The following is a 14,306-nucleotide window of genomic DNA, read 5'->3' as shown; positions in this document are numbered from 1 at the left end:
GCATATAGGTGTATTCAGCAAGGACTATCTAGCTGCACCCGAAATCCCGGCTGTAGGAGGACAATGCTGCAACTACCAAACTATCAATCAGTCGATTTTTTTTTTTTTTGCATGGAAACAGTTTATAAGACAAACAAGGCAAAAGGCTACCGACTAACCTGTGCCACTCCTGACAGTCTGTATGGTATTGGCCCTGCTATTTCCACAAAAATGCTGATTTCTCCATAGCAGTTGTACAGAATTGCTGATCCTAGTTCTGTGCTGTGGGTTATGCAGGCTGGCCTGTGCTGTTCCACATGCTGCCATGCTCCAAACAAGAAAGGGGTGACATATGAGCAGCATTGCATTATCATAAACATAACATCTGCTTTAAAAAACCAAAAAAAAGACAAGAGTATTCAGCATACATTTCTAGAGACGACGGTTTCCTTGCTGATTGCTTTGGATAGGTTGGACTTGCGTATCTCCTTGTTTTCAACATTGATGGTGGTGTACGCGCCTTGCAGAGCCTCTGTATTAGCCGTCAGTTCGACGGGGATGCGCAGATATCCTGTCTGCAGAAGTCTAAGATGCCTACAAACCAGTAACAAAGTATACATTTAAAGATGCTATCATCAGCTTTAAAAATAACAAATTCTTCAAATACTATTCACCCAAATAGCAGAATAGAGGTAAAATTCCCCTTTTGAATTTCAGTTCTTTAACAGCTTAGACTCACAGAGGTCTAACTTACTGTGTAATCTTCATTTACTTTAATACAGATTTTCAGGTCCCAACCCTGGCTCATAGACAGTTTCAGTTTTTGTGATAGCTAAATGCATATTTCATACAGTTTTCAATGGAAAATAATGAAAAAGCCATCCTTTAAGTTTATAAAGGTTTTGATCTTGAGTTCTCTAGTGCACTCTTTTTAAAAAGGAAATTATTTAACTTATTTTGGGGTTAATTCAAGAATTAAATATAAAATTTCTTATCTTTTTCCCAAGTTTGGCATATTCAAATGAACATTATATTCCCTTTTCCCAGATCTTTGGAATTGAAGGGAAAAATTTCAGAGTACGAGTAAAACAGTCCCATTTCAACAAGCTCTTATTTGCTCTAAAATGTATTGGTTATTCTGTTCCTGCAAAGCTCCAGCTTCAGTGCTTTTGGATAGGAGCTGTAAGAGGCTCTAAAGGAGCTCCAAACACAGTACTCCTTGGAAAATTGTTACTAACAGGATTATGTAGAACATACTTCTCCATTCGGTCTAAACAGAAGGGCAATAGCTATGCACAGAAGGCTTCCTGCTTCACGTTTTTCTCTAACTCAAAATTCAGAACGTGACTTTACCTGCAGGTGTACAATTAAACACTGATTCTGCCAGTTGAAGGAAAGACACTCCAAGGATTTCCTGATAGCTCATGTGACTTGCATGAACAAGGTACTGAGTAGTATCTTTGAAAAGCAGATCGCTTTCACCATACTTCCACGACTGAAAGAGATGGAATTCAGAGTCCGGTTTGCTTCCCAGAGATTCCTAACAGAAAAGAAACAAGTTCCACAGCTTGGATCACAAATAGCAAGGTTAAGCTGGTGACCCTCAGTTTTACAGCAACATCTAACAGAAAAAGGTTCCACTTTCACCTAGCACTGTCCTTACTCCTACAAAAAGATGCCGTTTTGCAGTGGCTTATTTCTCAGCAAAAGTATGACCACTGTGCAATGGCAGCCGGTGCCAAAATGTCCCTTTAGAGAATCCAAATAATTATTTTCTCAATCTCCTACACTCATTCTTAATTCTTTCATATCGGACCTGAAGGCACTTTGTGTGTTTAGTATATAAAGCTTTTGATCTTGAAAGGGTTTTCAGCAGTCGTACATAACAAGCGATAACATGCTAACTTTTTCCCTGTTATCATCTGCCTTACCTGGGATTTCATTAGAAAATCATGGATTTTGGTGACAGTGACCGGTCGAGTCATGACTGCGCTGGGGGGAACGGGGCCGAGGTTACAGCCCGCCCATTCTGTGACTGCAGCACGCGTTCCATCCGCACACAAGAGTTCAAAGTCAAGAGGGGTATAACCTTTTGCCCAACCAGAGCTGTCCAGATCTGAAAAGAAGATGAAGTCAAAGGAAAACCTTTTAAAAAATGAAAGCAGAAGACAGGGTGAATCTCGTGCAAAATGCTAAAAACTGAGAGGAAGCAGTTTAGTCAATATGTTCAAACAAATGCAGCATGCTATCTGATCATTTATTAGGAACGGGGTAGTGTTTTCACTGAGGAAACAGGTCAGTGAACTTAAGCTGCACCTATCAGCTGAAAACTAGAGTAGCATCGAGGCATACGAACAGCTTATTAGGCCTCATCTTCATCTGTAATCAGATCGCTTTCTGAAAACGAAGCGATTCAGCCTGCATGTCCTTTGCTTCCCCAAACAAACGGCTCATTGCTGCATGAATTCCTGTGGGTTTCCAGGCCCTTCTATGCCCACTTGATTTTAGAGAGATTCCTCTCTTAGAAAAGTCTCTTCTGTTACTGAAATTGCCTAAATTAGAATTTCAGCGTGCTTCATCAGGCTGAACAAAATGGGGGTTCCCGTTCTCTTCGCCTCTATGGAAAGGCAGCGTATTCTGGCTGTTAGAGCGGTAGGCATAATTTAAGAAATCAAGGGGATTTAAGCTACTGTAACCAAAAGCATTTTCATCAACAAAATCCAATTGCTAGGCTGTTGCAAAGATCACTGTTTCCCAGAGGAATTTAAACATTTCTCAGTGCAGTAACAATGTTGTTTTAGAAGCTGTGAAAGGCAGAATAATTTGCAGTATTTTTACCTATTAAGCTACTTGGGCTGTTTATTCCATAAGTGCCTGTGAAATAACATGAGGCAGTTGCCGTGTCACGATGAAGCCACGGAACATCTCCCAGCACCAACAGCCCACAGCATTGCCCTTATCTGCCATTTGCATTCTTGAAACTCTGATTAAAAACAACGGGTCCATGTACTATGGCTGCCTATGGGAGAAAGCCCAGTGGGAAAAGTCACTTGCTTTTTAAAGCTTTAAGTTTTCCAAAAATGAGTGCAGTCTCCAAGGATGATTACCCCCCAACACACACCTTGATCTTTGCACTCAGTGATTCCTCCTCCTCCCTCTCTAAAACTGAACAGTATCTGAACCTCGAGCTTTACTGGAACACCTACATGCAGGAAGGTTCTTGCAATTTTCCAGTTACAAACACAACTTCATGGACGTAGATTAAACCTATAAAAGCTGATCCTCACGAGCGACAGTCACTGTGTGGGAAGTAACTGACGGTAATGAACATTCTCAAAGGAAAAAAGAATCTCATCTCACTCTGTATGTTCTGGAGTAGGTTAGAGTGTTCCAGGAAAGCTACATCTCCAAAGCTTCTTCCACTGGGATTGCCAACTAGACACCTAGTGCAGGAAAAAAACCAAGACGTTATCAGAGACAACCACTACCTGATGACTGACGTTTGGGCAGTCACCTGAAGCTAAACCAGGAGTAGCTGGAAGTATCCCCCTCATCTGTAATTACTTGGTGGTTACGTGGAACAAGCCAGTGATGTCAGTATGGACCTTGGTGGACAGTGTTCACGTATTTGATAAGACAATTCCTTTCATCCCTTAAAGCAGCTCCCAAGTCAAAGTTGTGGCACAATGCCCGTGCAGCCTCACCTGTGCCTAGCCAGGAAAGAGAATGTAATTCAACTAAATGCATTTTATATATTCTATACGAGTGCTTTCACCTTTAATACTCTGCCTCTGCTCCAACTATGTTTTTTTTAATATCTCCAATCTCTTTAATTACCTCCTGTACCCTATGCTGCTTCTTACCTCTGCTCTCTGACCTTCTAACTACCTTTCAGCCCTGCTCTTTAACGAGTCAGTACCAATGCCTAAGCCTTACATGTTTGGAAGCATTGTCTTGCTCTGGAAATGGTTTCATGACTCTTTTAAATCAGCTGAACATCCCATAGCAACTGCAGCCAAAACGAAACACACGCTAGCGTACAGCCGGCTGCTTAACAAAGAACTCCAGAGAAAACCCTCAGCAGAATAATAATAATAGTCGGTTTTGGCTATTGTTCTGCATTTCGGACTCTGACAAAAGGCCTACCTGAGTGCTCCCATGTTGCCATAGTAGCGCTCGTTGTGACTTGCAGCACATCTGCTGGATACTCGAGCCCCTTCCACCTCACCGTCTCCAATGCACACCTTGCACAGGTTTCCATCTGCTCCCGGCATGCAGCCCTTCCAAAAGTAATTCTGATAAACTGAGTAAAGAAAACTGAGGTGAGATTAGGGCAAGGTATTCCAAAGCCTCTTCACGCATGGGGAAAGACAGGAATGGAATTCCATCCAAACAGCTAGCAAGGAGAGGGCTAAATAGTGTGAAGAATCACACATAGTCAGATAGGAGGAGGAGCTGCTTCCACACCCTCTAAGACTGCAATCATCGCTTGCTGGTCAAATCCTCATGGCCCCATCTCCATTTAACTCCCAAATTTGGGGCTTCAGATGCCCGTGGTCTAGTCAACAGGAGCCCCGAGCAGCCCTTACCAGAGCCAATGTCACAGTTCGCAGTGTCGTTCTCCAGAGCTCCCACTGTGTATCTGGAAAGCAGTAACCATCCTCCAGGACTGTACAGGTGACTGTGGCAGGATCGCCTTCCCCTAAGGTTGCGGGTGTTAATCTGTTTGGCATTTTTCTTAGCTAGGGCAACAGCATAAACTGGTGGCAGTGCTGTAAAACGATAACAACCAGTTACACCAAGGCAGTTAAGTATTCCAGACAGGTACAGCCCCCCTCTTCCCTCTCTCATCCTGTCACGATATCTTCAGTTACAGGAGAGGATCTGCATTCTTTGCTTAGCCACCAAGCTCTTGTCCTAGCTGCCCAGCATTATCTGTAAAGCTCCTACTGAACATGCACAGCAATTTCTTTCCCAAACCAACATGCAAATACATTCCTAGAGGCAGCCTCAGGAAAATCTAAACCTTTTGCCTTTTCAAAGTTGTCCTGTTACCTTTGCGCTTAAGATGAATCAGTTTCCCTGTTTCCTCCATGCTCTTAGCAGCTGGGGCACAATCTCCCCCTGGAGAGGAGAGACAACCATTAAGGACCTTGCGACTGCTGTCATTCCTATTGCATGGCAGCATCCCATCAAAAACCTTGCGATCCTCTTGAGCCATGTCAGCACCTCTGTCCCTTTTACGGAAGAGATATAATAAACAGCCAGACCAAATGCTAAAGCCAGTTAGTGGAAGAGCTGGGAAGAGTACTCAGACGTATATATTGATTCCTGCTTCCATCACAAAACATCACAAACTGTGGACATTTAACCATATGGTTATATAATGGTACTTTTTTGATTCCCTGCCTTATGCTAAGGTCACACGAGAACTTACCGTAACATTCTGCAGCTACAGGCACCAATCCACACCTCCCTGCGATGTAGACATGTGTTGCGTCCAGGGTGACTGCATCAGCCTCACTACTCTGCCAACAGCATCATAGAAAATAAGAAAAACAGGATTTGCGTGATTTGTGTAACCAAACAGCTGTACTTCCCCACTGGCTGGAAATTCCCCTGCATAAATTCCCTCCCATTCCCACTGGTTCCTCTAGTGTACAAGCTGGTTTTCCTCTTGCTCAGCTCAGACAAGGACATACACGCCCTGTGCGGTCTTATCATATCCTCTGACCAGAGGGAGTCTCCTACCTTGATCATTTCAATGCATTTGGTCATGGACGTTGCTTGGACACAGACTAATGGGTCGGATTTGATGTTCAGTGCCCACTCCTCACATTTGCGAAGCTCAGCGTCACTGATGCAGCACCAGCGCACAACACTGTTGTCCAAAGAGCTTCCTGCATTAGAAGGAAGGAGCACATTGAGATCATGTCACCTACGCACCAATCTGTTCTTTGTTAAAGAGACATTTAGGTCTATGCACTTGTGCCTGGCAGGGAGGAATAACACAGAAAGAGAACTTTTTTCCTTCTCTTTCCTTAGCTACAGTCCTCTGGAAGGCTTCTCACCTTCATGGCCTAGTCCCTTAAGGAGAGCTACATAATCCAGACCAAGGACATAGGCAATTTCTAGCTGCTCCTCGAGAAGCTGCAGGTGCTGAGTGGCATCCTGGAACAGCAGGTTCTTCCCCCCAAAGGGTGCTGAAGTGAAGAGTTCAAACCTGGCTCTTTCCTTTCCTTTTCGCCCAAAGAGGCGCTAGGACAAGAACAACACTTTTTTAATTGCAACAAATCTGCTCATCCTTCCAGTAACAGGCAGCCTCATCCTCCCCTCTCTTCATATCAATGGTTTGTAACACAGCACTCGGTTCCATCACACTGGGACAAAGCCCACAGTTAGTGCAGTGAGTGGATGGTTCCAGTCCTAAAAGCGTTATATGATTCACTTTTTTGAAGAATTTTTTCCCATCTTAGTTATTCCGATTTATTGGGCTGTGCTCAATGTCTCCTACCCCGGAATGGCAGCTGAGGGAGTATAGCTGAGTGAGAAACATTTGTGATAAAGATCAGTGCAGTAAAGGGGTGCAAGATATCTTGTGTTAATAAGCGCACTGACAAAGGCATATGAAGATCTCTCAATAAAGAAGAGATTTTGTACAACTGCTGTCTACCAGCATCTGTGTGACAGTACAACCCAGCCCACTGGGTTGAATTATTCACTGTTCGCTGGGCTATTTTAAGGGCTAGATAGCTTTATAAATTCTTTAAATTTGCATTTAAATATGCATTTCAGGTTCAGCTTCAAATAGATTCCTGGATGTCAAGGTAACAGATAGTATTTGTAAGTAAGTTGAGAAAAAGAGAGGAGCAAAGGTGAACCCGCCTGAAGCTATGCGTCGCCCTAAGCTACATACGAATTCACGTAAGTTCCAGGGCAGGACGAACACCATTAGCCATTTTTCAGTTTGGGTGTTATGGCATCTTCCCCTTCTTTACTTATTTATTCCCACCCTTCTACAGAAGAACACTTTAGAGAGAAGTGAAACCTTCTTCCAGAAGCCAGTGCAGGATCCTTCCCCAGATCAACCAATTTTTAGTCCTTTTTCACACGAACTATAAAATTCTCAAGAAAGAAGGCAAGCTGGGTGGTAATCTCCACACAAAGATGGAAGAAAAGCCTGTGTCTGGAGATATACAGCTTATAATATGCACTCACTTGGATCATGGTAAGAAATTTGTTGGTGATCTTCTGGAAGTTGTGGCGGGTGATGATACCACGGCCAGGCCCCTTGCCCAAGTTACAGGTGCTGTATTCAGTCAGCTCAGCTGTAGTCCCGTCAGGACATAAGAGTTCATATTCCCGTTGTTCTGACTCTGAAACAACAGGACACTCACGAATCTATGAAGTGAGACGTGACTTGGCAGCAGGCACAGAGATGGAAGGTAGAACGTTTTCCAGAGGAGGTTGCTCAAAGGTTATGCAAGCAGCACAGTGTACCAAGCACCCTTGGGAAAGTTGTCTTTGATATGCTCTTCTCTTAACAAAGAGGGGACCTCAGCCAGAGGTACTCCAAAATACTCTTTAAACTGTACCCCTGTAAATACGTTTGTTTAAAAATACTTACCTGCAAATACTACTGCTAACCACCTTCAAAAACATCGATACAGAGCTCGACTGAGTTTAAAAATACAAAACAGGTAGAGGGGAACTGCACATTTTAGCAGCTCAATACACTGAATTTTAAAAGGAATCTTATAACTCAGGCAATGCAAATACTGAGCTGCGTCAGAGACTTTAGGCTAAAGAAATCACCTGTATAAAAACATCTGTCTGCTCCCCTTCTAAGAATCTCCTGTGAGCAGTTATTGCTCACTTACTCTTTCCTTTTCTGTTTCCTTCTGACTTGTGTGGAAAGCCAAGAAATACCACTGAACTGCTTGCAGGGATTGAATTTTCCCTGGAAACAACAAAAATATAGGCATATCCCCCAAACTCCCATGCAGGAAAGAGCACAGCCAGAGGTTAAAAGGAATCCAAGTTTTCAGGATTACCTGTAGCACTCATAATTGCTAGATGATCTAAAAAGGCAACATCTGCCACTCCATTCTTCAAGCACCTGCAGGAAGGCAAATGTCATCCTATTAATGTGTCGCCTGGCTTTTCCTCCCTCACAAGTTCTTTTTCCCCGAAGGTAAATTCAGCGCAAGTGTCACAGAGCTCACCTGAAGGCTCCCTCAGAGTCATAGAAGGGTTCGTTACTGCTTGTCTCACAGAAGTGGTTCTTGTCTCTGACATAGGATTTTTGGCCTTGGCAGAGAGCACACAGTCGAGGAGCAGCAACACCAACCCCAGGGATGCAACTTGCATTGAAATACTCACTGATTACTGCAGATGTAGGGGGGCAAAAAAAAAAAAGAAATAAAAAAAGTCAAATGGGAAAAAATGGAAGGGGCCAAAGATAACGTGGGCATAACTAGGACTATGGTGCTTTAAAAAATAAATAAACCAATCAACAAATGCAGCTTCATTGTCTAAACTTCAAATTTGAAACATTTGCTGGAAACAGAGTGATCAAATTTTGCTTGGTTGAAACCATCCTTGTGCTGGCTAGATATTGCAAAGATTTATTCCCTGTTGCATACAGAAGACAAAGATTTTCTGTTTTGGTAACAATTCTGCTCCTTTGAGATCACTAGAAAAGTTCTGAAGAGAGCTAAGAGCCAGTATCAAAAACACTCGGAGAGGATATCTCATCCACAAAGCCCTTCGGTTTCCACATAGCTCCGTTCATTCTACATCTGCTTGTACTTCACTCCCTTTTGCTGAGGGCAGACACATAGCCCTGTGGCTCCCATCACCCACCTTGGCTCAGAGGTTGCGCCTCATCCCAGGAAAGATCATTTCTTGCCAGGAGAAAGCCAAGTGGAATATTCCAGCCTGATGTCCATCTGGCTCCATTGTGGCAGCTGCGCGCACCTCGTAGCCTCTGGATATCCAGAGTTCCTCGTCTGGCAATGGCCACAGCAAAAACACAACTTCCTGCGACAGGACAAAATATGGAACAGAAATAACTCCCAATTCTGCAGCTTCCATCTGTGTACAGGAGTTCAACTACTTCTGTCAGCATGGCTAAGGGAAAAAAAAAGTCTTAGGCGTATGAAACATAGGTACTCATGCCAGGAACTTTACCATACACTGGCTACGTGGCACCTTGTCAAACTGAACAATGCAAGTGATGTGCAAAGCAAGAACGTAAAAATCTGGTGGAAAAGGCTTACAAAATCATCCAGCTCCGCCCTCCAATGCAATTGCTTCTCAAGAACACTTGTATCACACTGTTTAGGTATTGTAATGGAAAGAACGCCTATGTCATCCTCAGAACACACTTACCACGTGAAACATATCAATTCCGCTATGATTTCATGGTTCTTCAGCCAAAACAAAATTCAATTCTGTTCTCATACCATCCCCTTATTAGTCTCTTCCTACATCCATCTGCTAATTTGGCTCCCTTCTCAGATTCACATCCCCCAAGTATTTTCTACTGTATGCTTGATTTCGGCTCAGACTTATTTATTCTTGCCTTATAAATCATTCATTGCACAGACTGTTCCGGTCTGCCAGGAATGAAGAGGAATCTTACCATAACAAGATTCTCCACCTTACATTCTTGCCTCTTTAGTGTGAGAAGGAGAGAATTAATTCATGAGAGAAGCTAATCTCTTAAAGAACCGCTAGTAAATGTTCAGTTACACTAGTAAAGAGCACGGTATAATTGACACAGACGGAATAAACCCCTTCTGATTCCCTACAAGATGCAGAACTGCAGTAACTAGTGCTGCAGGCAGGGGCAGATACAGACGGTTTGTCATAGTGGCAGTGCCACCGGCAGAAAGGCTCCTAGCGACAAAGCACCACTGGTATTTTATTCATCATCACTAAGTACTTTAGAAAGAGTTGTTAGTCACCTCCATACTCCTCTACAGCTAATGAAAACGTATAGACGTTTTCCCAAGAATTCTTGAGCTTTGCCTTTCCCTGCACAGCAATTTATTAGCCAAATCAGAAGTGCAGCTTATTCTTTTGCTTTATGAACCTACCTTGATCATAGATCTCCTTTGCCACCACTGTCAAACCATATAGCTTTACAGCAGAGTAAACATCTCCAGCATCCAAGGAGGCAGCATCTGCTTTATTCACCTTAAAAACAACAGCAAAACCCTCAAAACAAGTGTGTTTACAGGGAAACAGAGCAGCTTCAAGAGCAAAGTTTCTGCCTGAGAAGCAGTAACCAGTGATTTTTACAAGCATTTGCTTTGTTTTTAATTGAATCCCTGCTACTAAGCATGGTGAAATGTTTGCAATGAAGGCTGAGTTACTTTCAAAAAATACCAGTTCTTATCCGGTAACATCCTTTCTCACGTCCTCTTTGGGCCTTCCATTCTAAAAATACAATTCTGATGCCAACTGAAGAAAAAGGCAACCCCTATTTCCTCCTACTGCTACCCCAAGGCCCCAAATCCTCAGAGTTCTCCTGGCTATAATCTTTCCATAACCTGGAAAGTGGAACTGAAGTCTAATAACAAGGGACGCAGGACGGAATGAAAACACAAAATAAATTATTCCCTGAACCAAAAAGAAAGGTTTTCTTTGTTTTGGTTTCCAGGTCAGATTTGGACTCCATTGAAGGCAAGTGAGATTGAATGAAAATGGAAACTGAAATTCTCTGTCCGAATCAAGTTTTAGGTATGTTAATGAAACTATTCTACAGCACGTGCTTATCTTCCTGTTTCATTTTTTTTCAAAGCATACAGCATTATGAAAATTTCATTTCAGAACTGGTCAATTACAAGAGCTGACACTTATAGAAGGTCTGATGTCTAATTTTATTCAAATTAAAGGTTTTTATATGAAAAAAGGCTTTGTTCTTTAATTCAGAAAAGACTCACTAGGGGCTAAAAATAGCAGGGAAGAACGGGAAAAGAAAATATTTGTTAGAGTCAGAGTAGGATCAAAGCCCCCAAGCAAGGGGAATGCTCTGAGCAAGTTGTAATTTAGTAGTTTGGTTTTGTCCATTTATTTCCAAGCAGCTTTTTACTTCTTTCCTGGAGAGTGCAAGGACATGAGCTGCGGTAAAATAGTACATCTAGTGGAATGCTCATGAGTTTTCATTCTTGCCTCTCAAGCTACTCTGTACTTTGTCATATATGCAATACCATCATTTGGGTATCATTTTATTCTCCCATGGATTCTGTTTACCAGTTACTTCTTCAAAAGAGGATTTGGACCCAAAATCAGGTCTAAAAATCTCTGTGAACTCACCCTGATTTTATCAATGCAGTCATGTGTATTGTGGGCTCTGATGCAAGAAATCCTAGCAAACGAATTGACAGTAGCAAGGGGCAGCACAGCCGTAAGTGCTTTGGACAGTTCAGCACACTTTCTCTGTTCCAGGTCAGAAAGGGTGCACCATCGGAATTTCTTCCCTGTAGGATCAAAAAAGAAGTCAAGATTTGTAGGATTTAGTGAAAAAAAAACCAACAAAACAATCTCAGTTTAAGACCTTATGGAAGAGGGAGGTTATTGTATTTTATTTAATTTCACAAGTAAGTTGATTCTGCTCACTCACACCGACATACCCACGTGCTTACAGGCTGCCCTAGCAGTCTGACCGAGATCACTTTTGCCCGACATGGAGGACAATGAATGTTTGCTGTTGAATCTTTACTGTGTCTCTCTGCTTCCTCTTGACTGGCAGCAACCAACTAGGTTTTAGGTAGATTTTTCAGGAACCAACAATTATTATGGCATGATCTTTTGCCTCAGAACCTTTCTTGCTTCATCTTCCATGAATTTTAGGCAAGGCTAAAAAAATGAGGAAACAAAGGCAAGGACATCTTTATGGCTATGGTCTGTTTTCCTGTTGGGACAGCAAGAAGAGGAATGGCGCTTACAATGGAGGGTAACCTCGTTACCATCTTCCTGTTATCAGACTGCAGTTTTTCTCCTAACAAGTCAACTGTGATGTGACCTTATCAGAGCACAGACCTTCTCCTCTTGATGTAAACAATGCATTCCCCAGGGTTTATCAGTTTTATTGCTGTCAGTTGTGTCCTTGGTTATCAATACAGGCCATTCTTTGAACCTTTGCTCTGCTGTTTCCTCTGGTGCTTTCATACACACATATTCCCATGCATAATTGATCCATACCAATCCTAGTATTTCTGTTACAAAGTTCTAGAGAGCCAGAACTCAGCCTGCAAAAGAACGAGAAGTATGGAGGGAGGATGTTGGTAGGGGATCAAGTTGCTTTAGCTTTGTTGAATTTAGTCTTTAGAGAGGGGATTGTTGTTTTTCAAACAGACAATAACTGGTGTTGCAAGTCCCAGCTGTCTCACAGCACTGAGCGCCATGCTTTGTTAGAACAGCATTTCCTGCAGAGTGCCATGCTTTGTCAGAACAGTATTTCCTCCCCATCTTCTTTCCAGACAAGGACTACCTGATTTTAAATAAGACGACCCACATCAGAGCTCCAGGGTCAGAAAACCTTAGATCAGATGAGAAGTATGAAAATTTTAAGTTGGAAGAAGTTCACAATTCAATGCTACTTGGTAATACAGCAAACCAAATCTCTCAATCCAGGAAGTGAGGATCTGGGACTATTCGAAATTATGATGGCAATTCTGTGACTTGGACCTTCTTCTGTTTTAAACAGTGTACTATCTAAGTGTTGCCCCAGCAATGACAAGTAACTTGCTGCACTTCCCTCAAAATAGAGAGGTTTATCTTCTGTGACAACACCTGCTACCAAAGATGGAAACTAGGGACAATTTGGTTATTGCCAATGAAGAATCACATACTACGTTGAACAGAGCATTGAATAAGCATTAACAACAAAACCCTTACAATCCTACCTCTTCCAAGCAGGAAGTTAGTAAGAATTATCTTAATTTCTGGATGCCAAAGAGATTAAATAACCTGCACAGGAACACTCTGTAAATTTGTAGCAGAACTGAACTATTCAGTTGTCAGATCTTTTTCCAGCTGAAAACTAAATAACCGATAAAAAACAAACCAGCACCAGCAGAAAGAAGGAAGATGCAATTAGGAGTGAAAGATAAGGTGAAACCTCCTTCTCCAGGGGAAGTCGAGGGTTTGGTTCGTTTAAACTGACTATGAAGCTACATCCTAAGCAGTTCAGACATGCCAACAAAATTTCCTCTTTTGCTTTAGGCTCCAATTATTCCATCTTGGACGTACTATGACTTATTTTGTATTCTTCCTATGAAATGCCTTCTACTCTGAAATATATCATTGTGTACATCTCAAGAAGATACTATGCATTTAAGGAGAAAGAAAGTGATTATCGTATATAAAAATAGCACGCAGTTATGTAACTTGAAAGAATCTTATATCATGTAATGAAAACCAGGACTGAATGCATAGAAAACACTACAACATCTCTAACGTTGTCATTTCCAGATGTTTAAGGATTTGGCTCTCTGGCGATCTATTAATATTTAAAAAAATATTGCCTGGAATAAATAATGCTTAGAATTAAAACACTGAAGTTTTCATTTCTTTGAGCATAGCATCAGACATTAGTACTCCACTTGGTTTGACGTGAACGCAGAGCAATTCCAAAAAGAACGTGTTGTGGTTTTAGAGGAGAGCAGCTTGAAATACACTGATTCATTTTGACAGCATTAATGAGTACGCAGATCTCAACTATTCAAAGGAAACAAAGCTTCACTGAATTGCTAAGAAACTAGTGTATCAAGCTGCTTCAAAACTAACAGGGTCACCATCTGCCAATGATCAAACAGGAAAAATACAGGCAAATGGAAAGCACAGGCACAGTTCTAGCTGCAACTTCTCTGCACAGAAGAAAACAAAACCAAAGCATATATTAGAGTTTGTATCCTCGTAACCCATCCAGAGGTCACCTTTCTCTTTCCCTCTCTGCATCAGCCTTACCTGAAGACAGCAAAGTGAAGATGATTAGGACAATTAAAATCACTGCCTTCATGATTACAGCAGTCCAGCAAGGATCCTCTCTCTACCCTGACGCTCTGCCTTCTCATACCAGGCATTCCACAGTGATGACCAAAGCTTCTGGAAGATAACAAAGGGGTTTGAGGCATCAACAAGGATAAACCAAGATTTAAGAAAAAACCTAAACTGTCAGAGGATGGTATGTCCTTGTATGCAAAGGGGAAAGGGACAGTGTCCTATTCCTATCCACAGAGGGAAAATATCCGTGCATTTTCTGCTCTGTTATGAACAGACATAGGAAGAAATGTAAGCCTCTGCTTTTGAAATAA

At 42.1% G+C, this 14,306-nt stretch overlaps 1 protein-coding gene across 1 annotated transcript; it reads right to left on the bottom strand.

Moving 5' to 3' along the window:
• Positions 1-249: 249 nt before the first annotated feature.
• LOC309596690 (serotransferrin-2-like) lies at positions 250-14,036 on the bottom strand. Its single transcript, XM_082325268.1, has 17 exons — positions 13,960-14,036; positions 11,305-11,468; positions 10,083-10,182; positions 8,845-9,021; positions 8,205-8,367; positions 8,034-8,098; positions 7,198-7,355; positions 6,051-6,237; positions 5,731-5,879; positions 5,417-5,507; positions 5,035-5,103; positions 4,569-4,751; positions 4,126-4,282; positions 3,340-3,422; positions 1,911-2,095; positions 1,333-1,519; positions 250-573 (listed from the first exon to the last, which is right to left on the bottom strand). Exons 1-17 carry the CDS (start codon positions 14,009-14,011, stop codon positions 524-526), a joined length of 2,220 nt encoding a protein of 739 aa, XP_082181394.1. The 5' UTR covers positions 14,012-14,036; the 3' UTR covers positions 250-523.
• Between the last annotated feature and the right edge of the window lie 270 nt (positions 14,037-14,306).

Source organism: Platalea leucorodia (genome assembly GCF_965183815.1).
Source record: "Platalea leucorodia genome assembly, chromosome: 12".
Lineage (NCBI taxonomy): Eukaryota > Metazoa > Chordata > Aves > Pelecaniformes > Threskiornithidae > Platalea > Platalea leucorodia.
The sequence above is the reverse complement of the archived record's forward strand: the minus strand, read 5'-3'. Positions and strand labels throughout refer to the sequence as shown.